This window comes from Salvelinus alpinus, chromosome 18, assembly GCF_045679555.1.
Source record: "Salvelinus alpinus chromosome 18, SLU_Salpinus.1, whole genome shotgun sequence".
In the NCBI taxonomy this organism is placed as follows: Eukaryota; Metazoa; Chordata; class Actinopteri; order Salmoniformes; family Salmonidae; genus Salvelinus; species Salvelinus alpinus.
Window position 1 is genome coordinate 35,870,437 of NC_092103.1, and position 21,350 is coordinate 35,891,786.

General features: G+C 42.7%; 1 protein-coding gene across 5 annotated transcripts in view; it reads left to right on the plus strand.

Annotated features, from left to right (window-relative positions):
* The window catches only part of LOC139544534 (poly(ADP-ribose) glycohydrolase-like), a 48,008-nt gene that overhangs the window by 18,353 nt on the left and 8,305 nt on the right, over positions 1-21,350 (plus strand). For 3 of the 5 annotated variants that reach the window (XM_071351741.1, XM_071351742.1, XM_071351740.1), the window contains exon 20: positions 174-282. In XM_071351741.1, coding sequence (XP_071207842.1) covers positions 174-282 — 109 coding nt within the window. Of the gene's footprint in view, positions 1-173; positions 283-4,186; positions 4,326-5,866; positions 6,566-8,788; positions 8,885-9,663; positions 9,898-9,981; positions 10,142-10,514; positions 11,042-11,354; positions 11,469-11,722; positions 11,816-11,960; positions 12,033-12,115; positions 12,203-12,451; positions 12,613-12,727; positions 12,808-13,020; positions 13,088-13,231; positions 13,308-13,407; positions 13,556-21,350 lie in introns of those variants that run through there. The other 2 variants (XM_071351743.1, XM_071351744.1) reach the window with 2 other exon arrangements.

Consider the following 21,350-nt stretch of genomic DNA (forward strand, 5'->3'; position numbering starts at 1 on the left):
CACAGAACTACAGTGGGTGAGTTAGTACACACAGAACTACAGTGGGTAGTTGGACTGCAGGAGGTGGAACCTGATCTGAAAGTCCTCCTTCCCCTCACTGTGTTTAGTCAAACCTCATATCCTCCTAGTGGCCATGTAAATCAAGTTTGATTTATTCCTCTCCCCTGTCTCAGGTGAGCTGTATGAGTTGTTGGATGACTACTGTGCTGTGATACGATCGGCTCACACACATGTGGACCTGTTTGATTGGATCAGGAATACCCTGAAACACATGAGTCAGCTGTGAGGACACATCTCCATACTCTAAAGGAGCTTCCTTTCCTTGTCTCCTTTCCTTTTTTCACATTATTGAGATGCACCCCAGAGATAGAGTGGCTCTATGAATGATCTGTAATGGTTGATTATGAATGTGCTTGTCTTTTCAATAGTTAAACTGTTCCTAAATCAAACTGATATATTCGTAACTACTGCATACTGAACTATTTAGAAAACTACTAAATGTGATGATAAAACAAAGCTAATGAAATGATGTCAGCACAATCAGGGTTCCTGCTTTTTGATTTCTCCCTTGATGATAGCCAACAACTTAACCAAACACTGGAAACTATGCACATCACAGGAGGTTGGTGGCACCTTAATTTGGGAGAACGGGCTCGTGGTAATGGCTAGAGAGGAATCAGTGGATTGGTATCAAATACATCAAACATATGGTTTCTATGTGTTTGATGGCATTCCAATTTCTCCTTTCCGGCCATTATTATGAGCAGTTCTCCTCTGCTGTGATGCACATGAAGTGTACTGTAAAATACTCTAGAATTATTATTATTTTTAAATGATTAATAAATCCTCTTTATAATCTAGTAATAAATTCCTCTTTATAATCCAGTAATAAATTCCTCTTTATAATCCAGTTTTTATTTTGTGGCTGTTTTTAGCACCATAGCTTTTTTGAGCAGTGTGACTGTTTTCAACATTTTGGCTGACACATACACACACTTAAAACAAGGACTTGTTGTAAGTCCATGTGGGCCACCATCTTTATGCACCTCTACTATTGTCACTCTAACGGTGTAACCAAGGACAGATTGTTTAACCAATCAGAATTATGATGACCACCTGACCCATACAGAGTGTGTTTGGAAATGATGACTGTACTGTTAGCTTTGGCTGAGACAGACAGACGCTAGGCTGGCTGTTGTGTTTAGTTCTGTTGCAGAACCCTTATTCTGTACTATAACCCCATTTTCACTACACATTTTCAGAGGCATATACCTGTATATAATATAGTACAGTACATATACACATTTACATCATCTGCCACTAAACTAGGTTGTTGTTGATCAACCCGATTTTCAGCTATTGGAACATTTAGTGACATGAGTAGATTTTTTTTAAGGAGATGGCTGGATAGGAGCAAAAGCAGGGAGATAAAGTAGAGTTTATTTAAGGAGATGGCCGGATAGGAGCAAAACCAGGGAGATAAAGTATAATTTATTTAAGGAGATGGCCGGATAGGAGCAAAAGCAGGGAGATAAAGTAGAGTTTATTTAAGGAGATGTCCGGATAGGAGCAAAACCAGGGAGATAAAGTAGAGTTTATTTAAGGAGATGGCCGGATAGGAGCAAAAGCAGGGAGATAAAGTAGAGTTTATTTAAGGAGATGTCCGGATAGGAGCAAAACCAGGGAGATAAAGTAGAGTTTATTTAAGGAGATGGCCGGATAGGAGCAAAAGCAGGGAGATAAAGTAGAGTTTATTTAAGGAGATGGCCAGATAGGAGCAAAAGCAGGGAGATAAAGTAGAGTTTATTTAAGGAGATGGCCGGATAGGAGCAAAAGCAGGGAGATAAAGTAGAGTTTATTTAAGGAGATGGCCGGATAGGAGCAAAAGCAGCGAGATAAAGTAGAGTTTATTTAAGGAGATGGCCGGATAGGAGCAAAAGCAGGGAGATAAAGTAGAGTTTATTTAAGGAGATGGCCGGATAGGAGCAAAAGCAGGGAGATAAAGTAGAGTTTATTTAAGGAGATGGCCGGATAGGAGCAAAAGCAGGGAGATAAAGTAGAGTTTATTTAAGGAGATGGCCGGATAGGAGCAAAAGCAGGGAGATAAAGTAGAGTTTATTTAAGGAGAACGGAATTCTGAACTCCTTTTGTATTTGTTATGTATTATTTATGATATACACAGGCCCCATGCTGGGATTGAATAGAGATCTCCACCCCATTACTGGTACTGGGCTCACTAGAGTGGTAGACTGTTCACCATGACCAGGTAAGAGACCAATGTTAAATCAGTCCAGTCAGGTAAAAGGCTTAACTGAATAAACAACAGAGACAACACATGAATATGAAAGTATTAAAATAGTTTAGCGGATGGCCTCGTCTGTGAAGCGTTACCCCCAGAGCCAGATGCTGGCTTGGCAAGTAGCCCTTTGGTGGGCAGCTGGCATGGAAACCCCCCATCCCGCTGAGTGAGAGGTTCCGATTACGGAACTTCAGCTGGTGGCGGTGGGTGGGGAGGTGGTGGGTCGACGGTAACACTTGCTGCAAGACAGCGAGAGATAGAACAGGGGTAAATACATCACAAGATGTATGCCCGTTGTTGAGAGGAGAGCAAGCTGATCATCGTACAGGGATTCCCAGGTTATTTAGCAAGAGTGGTGAGGTTCTATTATTCTTTTACATTGGTCCCGTGTGGCTCAGTTGGTAGAGCATGGCACTTGCAACGCCAGGGTTGTGGGTTCATTCCCCACGGGGGGACCAGGATGAATATGTATTAACTTTCCAATTTGTAAGTCGCTCTGGATAAGAGCGTCTGCTAAATGACTTAAATTTACATATTATTTATTCACTTTTTCCCCAAACAATTACAAACATACATATACGAACCACAACATACAGACGCACACAAACATCGAATACACCCCAACGGCCCACCCAAATGTTCATACCCCTAGGCTTACTATGCTGTTTTTCATGGTTCGGACTAGGCCCTTCTAGATGATTCTGTGCTTCCAACTTTGTGGCAGCAATATGGGGAAGGCCCTTTCCTGTTTCAGCATGACAATGCCACCATACACAAAGCGAGGTCCATACAGAAATGGTTTGTCGAGGTCGGTGTGGAAGAACTTGACTGGCCTACACATAGCCCTAACCTCAACCCCATCAAACACCATTGGGTTGAATTGGAACGCTGACTGCGAGTAATCATCCAACATCAGGGCACAACCTCACTAATGCTTTTGTGGCTGAATGGAAGCAAGTCCCTTCAGCAATGTTCCAACATCTAGTGGAAAGCCTTCCCAGAAGAGTGGAGGCTGTTGTAGCAGCTAAGGGGGGACCAACTCCATATTAATGCCCATGATTTTGGAATGAGATGTTTGACATGCACGTGTCCACATACTTTTGGTCATGTAGTATATATGTCTAACATGTCCATCCGACCTGGGACCCAGGCTCGATTCTTTCTGAATAAATTATTACGAACCTTCTGCAAAGACAATTCCCCTGGGAACACTGAAAGAGAACCATGTTATTTTTCATTTCTTGTCAGTGAGTTCAAACCTCAAATCTACACAGAACTAGTCAGCTTGTAGTAGTACAGATGTAGGATTTTAATTTGATAACTCTTTTGCTGCCAAGACTTGATTTGCCTTAACCAAAAATGTATAAACCCCTACAAAAATGTCCATTAATTATAATCCACATGAAATTTCAATTTCAAATTTTCCTGGAAATTTTCAAATTATTTTCCTGCATACCAAAACTTGCTCGAGTTCTGTTGTTCTGTCTGTCTGGAACTACTGAAGGAGCCGGTGGCTATTCCCTGTGGACACAGTTACTGTAGAAGCTGTATTGAGGGCTACTGGGATCAGGACGATCAGGGCATCTACACCTGTCCTCAGTGCAATCAGACCTTCACTCCAAGGTCTACTCTGGGGAAAAATAACATGTTGGCTGAGGTGGTGGAGACACTGAAGAAGACAGGACTCCAGGCTGCTCCCCCTGCTCTGTGCTATGCTGGACCTGGAGATGTGGCGTGTGATTTCTGCACTGGGACCAGAAAGCAGAAAGCCCTCATGTCCTGTCTGGTGTGTCTGGTGTCTTACTGTGAGACTCACCTCCAGCCTCACTATGATCTTCCTGTACTAAAGAAACACAAGCTGGTCAAAGCCACCGCACAACTACAGGGGAAGATCTGCTCTCATCATGACCAACTGCTGGAGGTTTACTGTCGTACCGATCAACAGTGGATCTCGTATCAATGTATGATGGATGAACATAAAGGCCATGATACAGTGTCAGCTGCAGCAGAGAGGACTGAGATACAGGTTAGACCAGAACAATTCTAAACATAGAATTTAAGACACAGTAGGAAGACTGTTTTAATAAGAGAGAGAAAAAGTAACATTGTTCAAATAAATGTGATCCAAGGAGAATAAATATGAACGTGAAACCTGAGTTATGAGCATTTGAAACCCCATTATCATTCTGAATGCTCTTTTATCAGTCCAAAGTTCAGTCTCTCTAATACATGTTGTGTTTTGTAAAAACCATAATCATTCAATCAATTGTGTGCTGTGGTGACTGTGTAGTAACTGTGTGATGTGGTGACTGTGTAGTAACTGTGTGATGTGGTGACTGTGTAGTAACTGTCTGCTGTGGTGACTGTGTAGTAACTGTGTGATGTGGTGACTGTGTAGTAACTGTCTGCTGTGGTGACTGTGTAGTAACTGTGTGCTGTGGTGACTGTGTAGTAACTGTGTGATGTGGTGACTGTGTAGTAACTGTGTGATGTGGTGACTGTGTAGTAACTGTGTGCTGTGGTGACTGTGTGATGTGGTGACTGTGTAGTAACTGTGTGATGTGGTGACTGTGTAGTAACTGTGTGCTGTGGTGACTGTGTAGTAACTGTGTGATGTGGTGACTGTGTAGTAACTGTCTGCTGTGGTGACTGTGTAGTAACTGTCTGCTGTGGTGACTGTGTAGTAACTGTGTGCTGTGGTGACTGTGTAGTAACTGTCTGCTGTGGTGACTGTGTAGTAACTGTGTGCTGTGGTGACTGTGTAGTAACTGTGTGATGTGGTGACTGTGCAGTAACTGTGTGATGTGGTGACTGTGTAGTACCTGTGTGCTGTGGTGACTGTGTAGTAACTGTGTGCTGTGGTGACTGTGTAGTAACTGTGTGCTGTGGTGACTGTGTAGTAACTGTGTGATGTGGTGACTGTGTAGTAACTGTCTGCTGTGGTGACTGTGTAGTAACTGTGTGCTGTGGTGACTGTGTAGTAACTATGTGCTGTGGTGACTGTGTAGTAACTGTGTGATGTGGTGACTGTGTAGTAACTGTCTGCTGTGGTGACTGTGTAGTAACTGTGTGCTGTGGTGACTGTGTAGTAACTGTGTGATGTGGTGACTGTGTAGTAACTGTGTGATGTGGTGACTGTGTAGTACCTGTGTGCTGTGGTGACTGTGTAGTAACTGTCTGCTGTGGTGACTGTGTATGAACTGTGTGCTGTGGTGACTGTGTAGTAACTGTGTGCTGTGGTGACTGTGTATGAACTGTGTGCTGTGGTGACTGTGTAAGAACTGTGTAATGTGGTGACTGTGTAGTACCTGTGTGCTGTGGTGACTGTGTATGAACTGTGTGCTGTGGTGACTGTAAGAACTGTGTAATGTGGTGACTGTGTAGTAACTGTGTGCTGTGGTGACTGTGTGCTGTGGTGAATGTGTAGTCACTATGTGCTGTGGTGAATGTGTAGTCACTATGTGCTGTGGTGAATGTGTAGTCACTATGTGCTGTGGTGACTGTGTAGGAACTCTCTCATTTCTCTCTCTCCCTTCCTCCCTCTGTTTCTCTAACTCCACCCTCTAGCATAACCAGGAAGTCCCTCCCCCTCCCACAAATTATCTTCTGAGGAAACGAAACTGATCTGAGTTTCTCTGTCGTCTGTCTGTGTGAGAGTGAACAACAACAGTCTAAATGGCTCAGCAGGGAGTTCTGCTGGACCAGGACCAGTTCTGTTGTTCTGTCTGTCTGGAACTACTGAAGGAGCCGGTGGCTATTCCCTGTGGACACAGTTACTGTAGAAGCTGTATTGAGGGCTACTGGGATCAGGACGATCAGGGCATCTACAGCTGTCCTCAGTGCAATCAGACCTTCACTCCAAGGCCTACTCTGGGGAAAAATAACATGTTGGCTGAGGTGGTGGAGACACTGAAGAAGACAGGACTCCAGGCTGCTCCCCCTGCTCTGTGCTATGCTGGACCTGGAGATGTGGCGTGTGATTTCTGCACTGGGACCAGAAAGCAGAAAGCCCTCATGTCCTGTCTGGTGTGTCTGGTGTCCTACTGTGAGACTCACCTCCAGCCTCACTATGATCTTCCTGTACTAAAGAAACACAAGCTGGTCAAAGCCACCGCACAACTACAGGAGAAGATCTGCTCTCATCATGACCAACTGCTGGAGGTTTACTGTCGTACCGATCAACAGTGGATCTCGTATCAATGTATGATGGATGAACATAAAGGCCATGATACAGTGTCAGCTGCAGCAGAGAGGACTGAGATACAGGTTAGACCAGAACAATTCTAAACATAGAATTTAAGACACAGTAGGAAGACTGTTTTAATAAGAGAGAGAAAAAGTAACATTGTTCAAATAAACGTGATCCAAGGAGAATAAATATGAACGTGAAACCTGAGTTATGGGCATTTGAAACCCCATTATCATTCTGAATGCTCTTTTATCAGTCCAAAGTTCAGTCTCTCTAATACATGTTGTGTTTTGTAAAAACCATAATCATTCAATCAATTGTGTGATGTGGTTACTGTGTAGTAACTGTGTGCTGTGGTGACTGTGTAGTAACTGTCTGCTGTGGTGACTGTGTAGTAACTGTGTGATGTGGTGACTGTGTAGTAACTGTCTGCTGTGGTGACTGTGTAGTAACTGTGTGATGTGGTGACTGTGTAGTAACTGTGTGATGTGGTGACTGTGTAGTAACTGTGTGATGTGGTGACTGTGTAGTAACTGTCTGCTGTGGTGACTGTGTAGTAACTGTGTGATGTGGTGACTGTGTAGTACCTGTGTGATGTGGTGACTGTGTAGTAACTGTGTGCTGTGGTGACTGTGTAGTAACTGTGTGATGTGGTGACTGTGTAGTAACTGTCTGCTGTGGTGACTCTGTAGTAACTGTGTGCTATGGTGACTGTGTAGTAACTGTGTGATGTGGTGACTGTGTAGTAACTGTGTGCTGTGGTGACTGTGTAGTAACTGTCTGATGTGGTGACTGTGTAGTAACTGTGTGATGTGGTGACTGTGTAGTACCTGTGTGCTGTGGTGACTGTGTAGTAACTGTGTGCTGTGGTGACTGTGTAGTAACTGTGTGATGTGGTGACTGTGTAAGAACTGTGTAATGTGGTGACTGTGTAGTAACTGTGTGCTGTGGTGACTGTGTAGTAACTGTGTGCTGTGGTGACTGTGTAGTAACTGTGTGCTGTGGTGACTGACGTGATGTAGGTGAGAACATAGTTTGATTGAGAGGACTGGCCTTTTTAACCATCAGCAATATATATATATTTTTAACCTTTTTTTTAACTAGGCAAGGCAGTTAAGAACAAATCATTATTTTACAATGACAGCCTACCCCAGCCAAACCCGGGCTAATTGTGCGCCGCCCAATCACAGCCGGATGTGATACAGCCTGGATTCAAACCAGGGACTGTAGTGACATCTCTTGCGCTGAGATGCTGTGCCTTAGACCGCTGTGCCACTCGGAGCCCTAACAATATAGATCACATACTTTTCCAAATGGACTTTCTCCAGATTTTCATCCCTACTGTCGTGTCTTTGGCATCATTAAAACTGAAGACTTATTTATCAAATAACTCTCTGTAATTATTATTACGGGATTAAACTGATTAATCATGTAACTGTAATTAACTAGGAAGTCGGGGCACCAAGGAAAATATTCACATTACAAAGTTATAATTTTCCTAATATAACTTTCAGATGTTTTAATATCTGATCAATTAGTCTTCGAATTAATGAATTATTATTTACCTCACGTCAGTCTCATTCCAAACATCGTAAATTGTTGGTTATCTGCACGAACCCAGTCTTCACTATGAGTCATCCATACATCAATTGTCTTAAAATCATTTATTTACTAACTAAGTAATTCACAGAAATGCATAAACAAACAGTAGATAGTTACAAGGAAATGATAACGGAGTTTCCCTAGTGGGATAAACCGGTAAACGATAAACCACCTTTTGGTGGACAAAAAGGGAAGTGGGGGTCAACTGAGATGAGACACTACAAAGTTGATAATTATAACAATTGAAATGCTAATCCTTTGCACATGAACGCTCACTCATTCAGGAACAATTGCAATCAATATATATATTTACGCTCAGTGTGTCGTCGGGATCTCTGTTGAAAAGTTTGTTTCTGTTGAAGAGTCTGTCCGCCCTCTCTCTGTCGTGGTTAGAATGGATAGTTCAGAGTGACATTCATTCATGTCGGTCTTCGCGTTCAATGATACCGAATTCCTAGCTGCAGACTAGTAATTAATATCAAAGACTTGTTCTTATACTTCATTTTACTTTTTTATTTTCACTGCATCAGGTGTAACGTAGACAGACGTTTCAGCATTTTAGCATTCTTCAGTGTGTAGGTACCTACGGGATTTTCACACCAACCAAACCTTTGGAAGAGCGTGATGGTCCCCTTTTAATTATTGTAACTAATGGACATATAAAACTTGGTAGCTCAATGAAGAGTGTTTCACCACAGAGTCAGCTGGGAATGAGTCAGCAGAAGCTCCAGCAGAGAGTCCAGGAGAGAGAGAAGCTGCTGAAGGAGCTCCAACAGGCTGTGGAGTCTCTCAAGGTGAGTATTATTATTGACCAGAGGATATGCACATTTTACTTCCCTCCTCCAGTCAGCCAGTGAGGGAGAGGCCCTCTCCAATCAGACTTTCTGAGTCCCACTGTGGGGAACAGGCAGGGCCGGCACTAGGCATAAGAGACATAAGCTGTCGCTTAGGGCCCCAACCCCCCCTGAAAATGTTTGAGGGACTCAGCCAGGTTCTCAACTTCCTGTTGAGAGCTAGAGAGTTAGTAGAATACACAAGTTGCAATTTTGAAATGTGGTTGTGGATCAGCAGTGTTCCTCTTGTTATGTCTGTCACTGACAGTCACTCAATTAGCCCATGTCAGCAATACATTTTTAGATTGGTAAGTTAGTCTAGCCAGCTATCTAAACTTGTAGTTATCATGGCCAAATTACCGATTGAGCACGAAGGGTACCTGCCCATGGGCCTTGACCTTCAGGGCAGGAAATTAGCTTCAAACTGCAAAAATGTATCTCCACACCATGGCTAAATGTGTAGAATTGCAGGAAATGTACTTTAAAAAGGAAACATTTTCTCTCTACCGTCAAGAGGGGGGCCACTAAAATGTTTTACCCGCGAGGTGGGGAGACCCCCAGGCAAATCTCTCTTAGGGCCTCCAAAAGGCTTAGGTCATCCCTAGGAACAGGCTGTCTGGGCTCCTAGTTACAGAGAGGATAGACTGATAACATGGAGCCTTCACTATTTTGTCCTCTTCTCTCTATTCATTCTATCTCCCTCTCTCTTTCTTTCTCTTGCTCTCTCTCTGTCCTAACAGCGTTCTGCAAATGCAGCAGTGGATGACAGTGAGAGTATCTTTACTGAGCTGATCCGCTCCATGGAGGAAAGGCGCTCTGAGGTGAAGGAGCTGATCAGAGCCCAGGAGAAGGCTGAAGTGAGTCGAGCTGAAGGTCTACTGGAGCAACTGGAACAGGAGATAGTTGAGCTGAGGAGGAAAGATGCTGAGCTGGAGCAACTCTCACACACAGAGGATCACATCCATTTCCTTCAGGTGACTATACTGTCTTGTTAGGCCTATACATGATATGAATATGAAGTTACAGTAATGTAAATCTCTCTCTCTCTCTCTGTCCAGAGTTATCAATCTCTCTCAAGTCCCAGTGTATCTTCAGACTTGTCCAGCATCATTGTCTGTCCTCGTCAGTACTTTGGAGATGTGAATAAGTCAGTGTCTGAGCTGAGAGTGAAAGTAGAACACCTCCTTAAAGGAGAATGGACCAAGATCTCCACTACAGGTGGGTTGGAAATACTAAATCTGCGAGTTATACAGGTGGCCCAAATCTGATCTTTTGCCCAATTATTTGTCTTTTGACCAATCAGATCAGATCGTTTGCCAATAATTGTGCAAAAGATCAGAATTGGGCTGCCTGTGTTAATGAAGCCCTTTATTTAAATACAAAATCTCTTACCTTTCTTAACTATTGAATTAACTATTTCTATCATGTTACCGCTGCTCACGAACCAAATTTCCCTCTGGTGGCAATTAAAGTTTGATGGATTGATTATAATAACATCAACTTATTCTTATTGAAGGTCCTACAGCTGTCAAATACAGCATCAAATTGTCCTCCTGTGTCCTCCTGTCTCTCTGTCTCTCTCTGGGGATAGCAGGTCATAACAACCACAGCTCCCAGATGAAAGCTGCTCTGCAGCAAGACGACCCCATGGAGGACAAGGACAGGGGTCAGGAGGTCAAACGGCGCCCAAGCAGCGAGTTCCCTGTTGGAAACCTGGTCGATGTTGACAACACTCTGGTCGCCAAATCACTGCACGGAGACAGTGAGAGAGAAAGGGATGGAGAAAGGGAGAAAAAGAGGGGTAGAGGTAGGGATAGAGGGTGGGAAAGAGAGAGGGATCGAGGAAGGGAAAGCGACAGGGATGGAGCGAGCAAAGGAGAGAGGAATGGAGGAAGGGAAAGAGAGAGGGATGGAGGAAGGGAAAGAGAGATGGAGGGGGCGAGGGAAAGATCGAGGGATAGAGGGTGGGAAAGCGAGAGGGATGGAACGAGAGAAGGAGTGAGGGATGAGGAGGAGAAGAGGTCGTGCTGCTCTCTCTCTGAGCTGAAGAAAGTCCCTCAGTGTCACATGGAGCTGGAGCCGCTGTCCTTCAGCAGAACTAACAACGTTCTCATAGATGTAAGACTCTCTGGCGTCGCTCTGTCTGGTCAGAATAACTGTGGTGTCTTTCTTTGTTTGTGATTATGGAGAGAATGAGGAGGAGGAGGTAGATGTCTGAACAGCGCATTCTTCACCACACTGTCTGTGTGGGTGGACCATTTCAGATTGACATTTCAGATTGATGCCAAGGAACTTGAAGCATTTCACCTGCACTAAACAGTGCAGATTAATAAAAAAGCTTGCATCTAAAGCGACTGAGAGGGAACTGGATTGTTGAAATCATTGCCGTCTCTCACAGATCATTCATGTCTCTGTCTACCTCCCTATTCAGGTGAATGAGTTCCACCATAAAAGGACATTGAAACCTCAGTCTGGACATCATGTGTGGCACAGTGACTTTGTTAAGATGCCCTGCTCACCAGAAAGCATCATCAAGACTGGATCGGTGGGTTCATTGATTGATTTATTGATACTTTATTTGTCGATTGACTGGTTCAATAGAATGGTTGGTTGGTTGGTTGGTTGGTTGGTTGGTTGGTTGGTTAACTGATTGATTGATTTGCTGGCATAATGATTGATTTGTTAGTAGGTTGGTTAGTTGAGTGGTTAGTTGGTTGAGTAAATAGTTGATTGATTGGTTAGTTGGTTGAATGGTTAGTTGGTTGATTGGTCGGTTGGTTGATTGATTGACTTTCCCAGGTAACCAGCTCTGAGCGAAGTCGGTGGGACGTGGTCTCTAAACAGCTGGAGAGTCTGGCCAAGAAGACCACTGCATCAGTGGGTGACGTAGAGGTACGACACACACACACACCTCCATTATCCTAACATTTCCTAACATGCCTCATGTTAACCTGGGTTTGGGGAAACAGTTAAGGTAGGGGTTAGCATGTTTGACCAGTACTGTTTAACTATGATCTACATGTTTCTCTCCACTTAGAAAGCCATAAAGAAATACAACCCAAAGTATGAAGCTCAATGGTCCTTTGATGCCCTGCATACCTTTGTTCAGGTCAGTTACCACTTCACTGTGAAGGAACTCTCTCTAATGGTGTTATGTAGAATTACATATATTCTCCTTTCCCTCTCCTCTAGAAATCACCCAAAGAAGAGAAATACTACACATCTGTTTTTCCTAAGATAGCAAAGCTGGCCTCCAGCCTGCCTCACTATATCAAGAAGGTAACAACATAGAAACTGAATGATGTACTATGGTAGAGAGATAGTGTACTATGTAGGGTACAGAGGTAATGTACCCTACATGTGTGTGTGTGTGTGTGTGTGTGTGTGTGTGTGTGTGTGTGTGTGTGTGTGTGTGTGTGTGTGTGTGTGTGTGTGTGTGTGTGTGTGTGTGTGTGTGTGTGTGTGTGTGTGTGTGTGTGTGTGTGTGTGTGTGTGTGTGTGTGTGTGTGTGTGTGTGTGTGTGTGTAGGCTATCCCTCTGCTCCAGAAGGACCAGACTCAGTCCATCACGTTGTCCCAGAGTCAGATAGCTTGTCTGCTGGCCAACGCCTTCTACTGCACCTTCCCCCACCGCAACTCCCCCAACCCCAGAGCAGAGTACCATAACTACCCCACCATCAACTTTAACAGGTCAGAACACACACAACAAACTCCACTGAGGACCCACACACATAGAGACAAACATGAAGTATTCCAACTTCAACAGATGATAACATGTGACCACTCTATCTCTCTGTGTTGTCAGTCTGTTTGAAAAGTGGTCTGAGAGGAAGAGAGAGAAGCTGAGAGCCCTCCTTCATTACTTCCACACTGTCACAGACCCAGGTACGTTACTACCACACACTACTATAGTCACTATAATGACTGGAATACAAGTACTGTAGTGTACTGTAGGGTACAGAATGAGTGTATTATGTAGGTTACAGGAACCTATTTAAGACAGTCTGATGAATGTTGATGAGGAATACCCTCTGATAATAGTTGCTGTGGGAACCAGATTTACCTGTCTGAACTTGACCCTTGTTGTTGCCATGACAGCGACCAGGCCCTGTGGGTTGGTGACCTTTGAGAGGCGCTACATCAGAGACATGCCCAACTGGGGGAGGTACACACACACAGACACACACTCACACACACACACAGACACACACACACAGACACACACAGACACACAAACACACAGACAAACACACAGACAAATAAACACACAGACAAACACAGACACAAACACACTTTCTCTGTGTGTCAGTTGTAGGGAGACTGTTCCTAAACTCCACGTCTCCTCAGTAGGCTTCATAGAGGAACAGGGAGCAGGGATGTTACAGGTTGGTGACATCTACTGGCTTGTGTGTGTAACACTGTATAAGTGTGTGTTTGTGAATTTGTGACTGTGTAATGCTAAGTGTGTGTGTGTGTGTGTTGCAGGTGGACTTTGCCTGTAACATGATAGGAGGTGGAGTGTTGGGCTCAGGTCTGGTTCAGGAGGAGATTCTGTTCCTGATGAACCCTGAACTCATCATATCTCGACTCTTCACTGAGAAACTAGGAGACAATGAGTGTCTCTTCATCACAGGTGTGTGTGTGTGTGTGTGTGTGTGTGTGTGTGTGTGTGTGTGTGTGTGTGTGTGTGTGTGTGTGTGTGTGTGTGTGTGTGTGTGTGTGTGTGTGTGTGTGTGTGTGTGTGTGTGTGTGTGTGTGTGTGTGTGTGTGTGTGAAGAATAGTAAAGAAACAAACATTTTACCAACTGGGGGACATTTTGTTTGTCCCCACGAGGTCAAATGCTATTTCTACAGGGTTTAGTGTTAAGGTTAGAATTATTGTTAGGGTTAGAATTATGTTAAGGGTTAGGAGCGAGGGTTAGTTTTAGGGTTACATGCTGACCACACTGCTCGCGTCGCGTGCAAAATAAATGTACACATACATGTTATTCAATCATTGCACCCACAATGCTTGCACGCGCCAACGAGCGTCTGCGTTGCCAGGCGCTAAAATAGAAGTTACTTCTATTTGTGGCGCAGAACATGTTGCAAGTCCTGCCTCTCCCATCTCTAAATTGGTTAATGGAAGCAGATACCCACGTGCCATCTCCTCATTGGTTATACCCACGCGGCTGACTGAAAAACGAACTGAGGTAGGTCGTCATCATGGTAATAGTATTGCCAATCGCCATGTAAAGTCCAAAGAAGAAAAAGCGTGGAAGGAGGAGAGATGACAAGAAATTATTTGGTTGACTGTTTTATGTGTGGATTCATTGTCGGAGTAGAGGACCTTGTGCATTTCAGGCAAAATAACATATTAACGTTTATATCCCAGGACAAATTGGCTAGAAACAGCAAGCTAGCTAAATAGGACAAATTAGCTAGCAACTGCAAGCTAGCTAGCTAAATTGCCATAAATGTTTAATGCTTTTCGACCTGTCCCCAAATTAATATAATTGATTCAGAGTTTGTTTTGATATTTCAACCAGCGTGTCATGATCGTGTTTGGTGTGGGGGGACAAAATCTACTTGCGCACGATGGCGCACGATGGCGCGACCAGTTTGGGTATGGTGTCAGGGTTAGGATTTTGGGTTAGGTTTAGAGTTAAGGTTAGGGTAAGGGTAAGAGTACGGGTTAGGGTTAGGTTTAGGGTTAGGAGCTAGGGTTAGGTTTAGGGTTAAGGTTAGGTTTAGAGTTAAGGTTAGGGTTAGGGTTAGGGTTAGGGTTAGGGTTAGGGTTAGGGTTAGGGTTAGGGGTTAGGGGTTAGGGAAAATAGGAGTTTGAATGGGACAAGGTTAGCTGCCCACCACCATACCTACCACCTTTTATATCTGTCCCCTTCTCCCTACATCACATCTTCTCTCTGTCACATGTGGTGGTTCATTTCTTTACTATCAAATGAGGAGAGACAAACTTATCACACAAGTCAGAGTTATACTTAAACTAAATCTTTATTCACTTATTAATAAGGGAGCAGGTCAATACAACACACACATATAAAGTGAATCGATTGAGCGCTCTACAATAATGATGGCTGGTCGACGAATCAGCCTCAGATGATTCGTTGAGAGCCCCGAGACAAAAGTACAAAGGTATTTTATAGCCAAGATACACCCCTTTCAACCTACATGACGAATAACAGATGTATAGTATGGGTCACAAGGTTAAGATTTGAATGAAAGATACGTATCATTCACAGCAGACAGTATCTGCTGTAAAATCAGTTCTCTCTCCCTGGTACCATATAGAACAGAAACATTAACTCATGCTCTGGAATTCGGTCTCTTTAGGTTTCATCACCCAAAAGACATTGTAAATCTCCTGACAGTGTTATCTCCCAGAGGCCCATCCTCAGTAGAACCAGCCCAGCCTCACATTCAATTTGCGCATATATGTACAAAATGTATTTCAGCAGATTTCGTGCGTTTTTGTGCATTTTTGGGGTGGTTCAATTCGTGCGAAAATACACGAATTTCTGTGCTACTTAATTCGTGCGAAAAGACACGAATTTAACCAGTAGGGACGACACACAAGCCGTTGCAACAACCATAGACGCGATCGCCTGTATTCATTTATTTTACGTTATGAATATATAGATATTTTGTCTTTTTTTAACCATTTAACCATAAGAGGTTATATATATATTGTCTTTATTTAATCCCTATTAAAACATTGTGGTTTTATGCCTATATGTACTGTTTTCGATTTTTCTGAACAGACTTTTCAGGATAGAATGAATGTAAGCAATGCATGATGGTTAATGGTGTTTTATTCGGTTGTAGTTCCATGTATTTCTTAAAAAATAAACGTGTAAACCATTTTTATTGAACAGAATGTAACTGAAAATACAATGGCAGCCTTGCCATTGTCCATCAATAACAAAACATTTTTTTTTCGTATAACATTTGGGGAAACGTATGCAGTCATTGTAGTCTTACATTTTGTTGGCCAACCAAAATTACCAAAACGTTAACCCGTAATAAGGCTAGGGTGGCTGAGTGTAAATACATGGCTCTGAGTGTAAGCACCTTTTCACTAGAAACGTTCTTGTGTTCAAATTACCGTCAGTGCGAAATAGCTAGAAAGCTTTCGTATTTCCACTTGGCTGCACCTACGGTTACGATAACGATAAATCAAGTGCAATACCTGCGTCGACCTGTGTCGAGCAGCAAAACACCGGAAAGCTTCTAGCCTACCGGACAGTTACAAGAAGAACAAGAATAGTTACCTCATCCGGTCATGTGACACTCTGGATGCCCCCTAAAAGCAATTTCAACCGTTTTGAAAAATGACGCCTGGTAACCCCAAAAAAATACCAGGTGCATGAAAAGTTTGGACTTAGAATATTTTTTGAAAACCTCCATAAATCACTCAGGCCAGCACCCATTGATTTGGGGCGGTAGTATAGCGCTCCCAGAGCGGGTATGGAAGTCTGGATCCCCCCTAAAAGCATTTAAGGCTCTGTGTGTCTTTAAGCACCATACTTTTTCACTCCATCCTTGCGTGTGTGTGTGTGTGTGTGTGTGTGTGTGTGTGTGTGTGTGTGTGTGTGTGTGTGTGTGTGTGTGTGTGTGTGTGTGTGTGTGTGTGTGTGTGTGTGTGTGTGTGTGTGTGTGTGTGTGTGTGTGTGTGTGTGTGTGTGTGTGTGTGTGTGTGTGTGTGTGTGAGAGAGCTTTTCTTTGACATCTGTTTAGCGAAATTACTGATTTACAGTTCATGAGGGTTGACCGATTCACACATTTAAAGTTTTGGAAAGATCTGACTTTTTTAAACCTTCGAAACAGCACCTATGACCCCATTTTAAGGCACTTCCGGTTGGCACAGGAAGCTATAAGTAAATACATATCCTGATCGGGGTATGTTTTTACAGAATCCTGAGTTTTAAGTCTATACGTTAAGAACTGACTGATTTACACAAGGTTGAATGCACTATATATCACAAACTGCTGGTTGGGTATGGCAAAACACTTTTAGGGTGATTTTATCACTTCCGGTTGCTCCAGGAAGCTTAGAATCAACACAGGTAGACCTCATAGTGGCTTGATGGATTGTCATTGAAGACAGGTTCATAAGACATTCATAACCCACATAGGCTTCAGGTTGAATTTAGGGGTGCAGGCAATGTGTTCCTATGGGGTGAGATGTCATTGTAAACTGTTTGATGTAAACACCTTCTTTTAACTGTTAAGGGTTAATGCCACACGGACAATGTTAGGCTTGCACAGAGACCTTAGGAACGTTCCTGAGGTCAAATTGTGCTTCTAAACCTTAACAGTTCTCTCTCTGTCTCCCAAAAGCAAAAGACTTGAAATGTAGGTCAAGGGTCATCTTCTTGTCACTGTCGCTGCGCTCAGACCGAGCAAGCTACGGTCAAGCGGGGCATCTCGTTGAACTCGGCACGGCTATGGTGATGTCATTTTTAGTGGTGATTTCAGAATGCTATTTTGGTGGTTTTTCACTGTTGAAACATATTGCAAATGCACAAAAGTCAACTAGCAAGTCAGTGTCCATCAGCCAATTAGATATTTTCAGACACCAAACTGATACCATCTGACTCCAAACTCACTTTTTCCAACTCGTTTAGAAGCCAACTATCACATATTTCAGAGCAGGCCCAAAATTCACAGCGCCTTCCATTTAAACCATAATAAAACAAATAATACGTAGTTATGTTCTAGCTGCGGGTCCAGTTTTCACATTATGTTTAGCCCTATGTGAGGCGACCTCGAATCCCAAGTTTCGGCTCGATAGGTCATTCGGTGCCCGAGCAAAACCTTAATTGGTGCTGAAATTCCACTTTTTTCCATGCCTTGCTACGGGGTCCTTGAATGAGCTATCGGACAGAAATGTCGGGATCCGTCTCTATGGGCCGAGCCGGTTTCAATGCACCTAGTCTTGCAACTCTGGGACTTTTCTAAATGTCACCATTTTGTAATGCTCAAAATGAATTGAAGTCAATGCAAATGCACCGAGGCTTTTTATCGGTCCGAGAACCTTCTAGAGCCACATAACTCACTGTGCTTAATCGACCTGAGCTCTAGAACAGGTTTGTAAAGTTTCAGAACTCTAGGTCTGACGGTTCTTTAAAAGTTCAAACAAAAGTAACTATTGCAGGCACTGTCTGCCTCTAAGCCCCTCAGTATGTTACTCCATCCTTTCTGTGTGGGTGTGTAAATTTTTCCTTGAAATCTGATGGGATGAATGACTGATTTACAGTTCATGAGGGTTGCCTATTCACATATATTAAGTTTTGGAAAGATTTGACTTTTTTAACCCTTCGAAACAGCCCTTTTGACACCAATTATGGCACTTCCGGTTGGCACAGGAAGCTGAAAGTAAACACATATCCTCATTGGAGTGGGCTTTTACAGAATCCTGAGTTTTAAGTCTATACGTTAAGAACTCACTGATTTACATAGGGTTGAATACACTATTTCTCTCAAACTGCAGGTTGGGTATGGCAAACACTTTTAGGGTGATTTAAAATCGAATCTTTAGAATCGACACAGGTAGACCTCATAGTGGCCTGATGGATTGTCATCGAAGACAGGTTCATAAGGCATTATTAACCCACATAGGCTTCAGGTTGAATTTAGGGGAGAAGGAAATGTATTCCTATGGGGAGACATGTCATTGTAAACTGTTTGATGTAAACACCTTCTTTTAACTATTAAGGGTTAATGCCACACGGTCAATGTTAGGCTTGCACAGATCGGGAGGACCTTAGGAACGGTAAGAGTACGGGTTAGGGTTAGGTTTAGGGTTAGGAGCTAGGGTTAGGTTTAGGGTTAAGGTTAGGTTTAGAGTTAAGGTTAGGGTTAGGGTTAGGGTTAGGGTTAGGGTTAGGGTTAGGGTTAGAGTAAGGGTTAGGGTTAGGGGTTAGGGGTTAGGGGTTAGGGAAAATAGGAGTTTGAATGGGACAAGGTTAGCTGCCCACCACCATACCTACCACCTTTTATATCTGTCCCCTTCTCCCTACATCACATCTTCTCTCTGTCACATGTGGTGGTTCATTTCTTTACTATCAAATGAGGAGAGACAAACTTATCACACAAGTCAGAGTTATACTTAAACTAAATCTTTATTCACTTATTAACCTCTAACGAGCCTCTACCCCGGGTCCGGGATCACCCCCCACCCCCCCCACACACTGATTAGCATAGCTAGCATAGCTTCACAAGTAGATAGTAGCATCTAAATATCATTAAATCACAAGTCCAAGACACCAGATGAAAGATACAGATCTTGTGAATAAAGCCACCATTTCAGATTTTTAAAATGTTTTACAGGGAAGACAAAATATGTAAATCTATTAGCTAAACACGTTAGCAAAATACACAATTTCTTTGTCCACCATTTTTTCTCTCCACCAGTAGCTATCACCAATTCGGCTAAACTAAGATATTGATAGCCAATAACCTATAAAAAACCTCATCAGATGACAGTCTGATAACATATTTATGGTATAGGATAGGTTTTGTTAGAAAAAAGTGCATATTTCAGGTAGAAATCACAGTTTACAATTGCACCGACCATCACAACACGACTAGAATTACTATAGAGAGCAACGTGTATGACCAATTTACTCTTAATAAAACATTTCATAAGAATAGACAAAGCATAGCAATGGAAAGACCCAGATCTTGTGATTCCAGACAATATTTCAGATTTTCTAAGCGTTTTACAGCGAAAACACAATAAATCGATAAGTTAGCATACCACATGTGAAAACGTTACCAGAGCATCGATTCAAGCCAAAGAGAGCTATAACGTAATCATCGCCAAAATATATTAATTTTTTCACTAACCTTCTCAGAATTCTTCCGATGACACTCCTGTAACATCATTTTACAACATACATATACAGTTTGTTCGAAAATGTGCATATTTAGCCATACAAAACCGTGGTTACACAATGAAAATACTAGGAAATCAAGCCTCAAAATGTCGGACGTCATCTTTCAGAGTGATCTAGTTTAATTGAAAGCTAATCATATACTTGACTAAAAAATACAGGGTTGACAGGAATCGAAAGACAAATTAGTTCTTAATGCAATCGCTGATTTACATTTCTAAAATTATCCTTACTTTCTTATACAGCGTTCGCCAAGAGAAGCTATAACAAACAAAATGGCGTAATATGCGTTTAAAATATTTCGACAGAACAACGATTTATCATATTAAATATTCCTTACTATGAGGTGATTTTCCATCAGATTCTTGGGCAATGTATCCTTTCTTGGGTCTAATCTTCTTTTGGTCGATAGATGTCCTCTGTCCTTCGAAATATCCACTAACGATCGAACGGGACCCCGAAACGTGCCCAAAGTTTCAGAGTGCACGACAAAGAAATTCCTCAAAATCGCACTAAACGGATATAAATTGCTATAAAACGGTTCAAATTAACTACATTATGATGTTTTTAACAACTATAACGACTAAAAACATGACCGGAGAAATATCACTGTCTAAACAACCATTTGGAAGGAGGCAGGTCTGATGTCCATCTTGCGCAAGACGCATGCAGGAAGAGAATGGTACTTCCACGTTTTGTTGTTTTATAGTGGCTCTGATTGCGCAATCGACTCCATTCAAAACGTCATGACGTACTGACACCCAGAGGAAGACGTAGGCAGTGTCGGTTTCTCCATAGCATCTACTGGCACCTTAAAACCGATCCCAGATCAGGGGTAAAAATTTCTGAAATCTGACTCCCTGTCAGGAAAAGTGCTGTAGAAGTAGTTCTGTACCACTCAGAGACAAAATTCCAACGGCTATAGAAACTAGAAAGTGTTTTCTATCCAATAATAACAATAATATGCATATTGTACGATCAAGAATTGAGCACGAGGCAGTTTAATTTGGAGACCAAAAAATGCTAATGCGGAACAGCACCCCCTATAGTTGCAAGAAGTTAATAAGGGAGCAGGTCAATACAACACACACATATAAAGTGAATCGATTGAGCGCTCTACAATAATGATGGCTGGTCGACGAATCAGCCTCAGATGATTCGTTGAGAGCCCCGAGACAAAAGTACAAAGGTATTTTATAGCCAAGATACACCCCTTTCAACCTACATGACGAATAACAGATGTATAGTATGGGTCACAAGGTTAAGATTTGAATGAAAGATACGTATCATTCACAGCAGACAGTATCTGCTGTAAAATCAGTTCTCTCTCCCTGGTACCATATAGAACAGAAACATTAACTCATGCTCTGGAATTCGGTCTCTTTAGGTTTCATCACCCAAAAGACATTGTAAATCTCCTGACAGTGTTATCTCCCAGAGGCCCATCCTCAGTAGAACCAGCCCAGCCTCACATTCAATTCGCGCATATATGTACAAAATGTATTTCAGCAGATTTCGTGCGTTTTTGTGCAT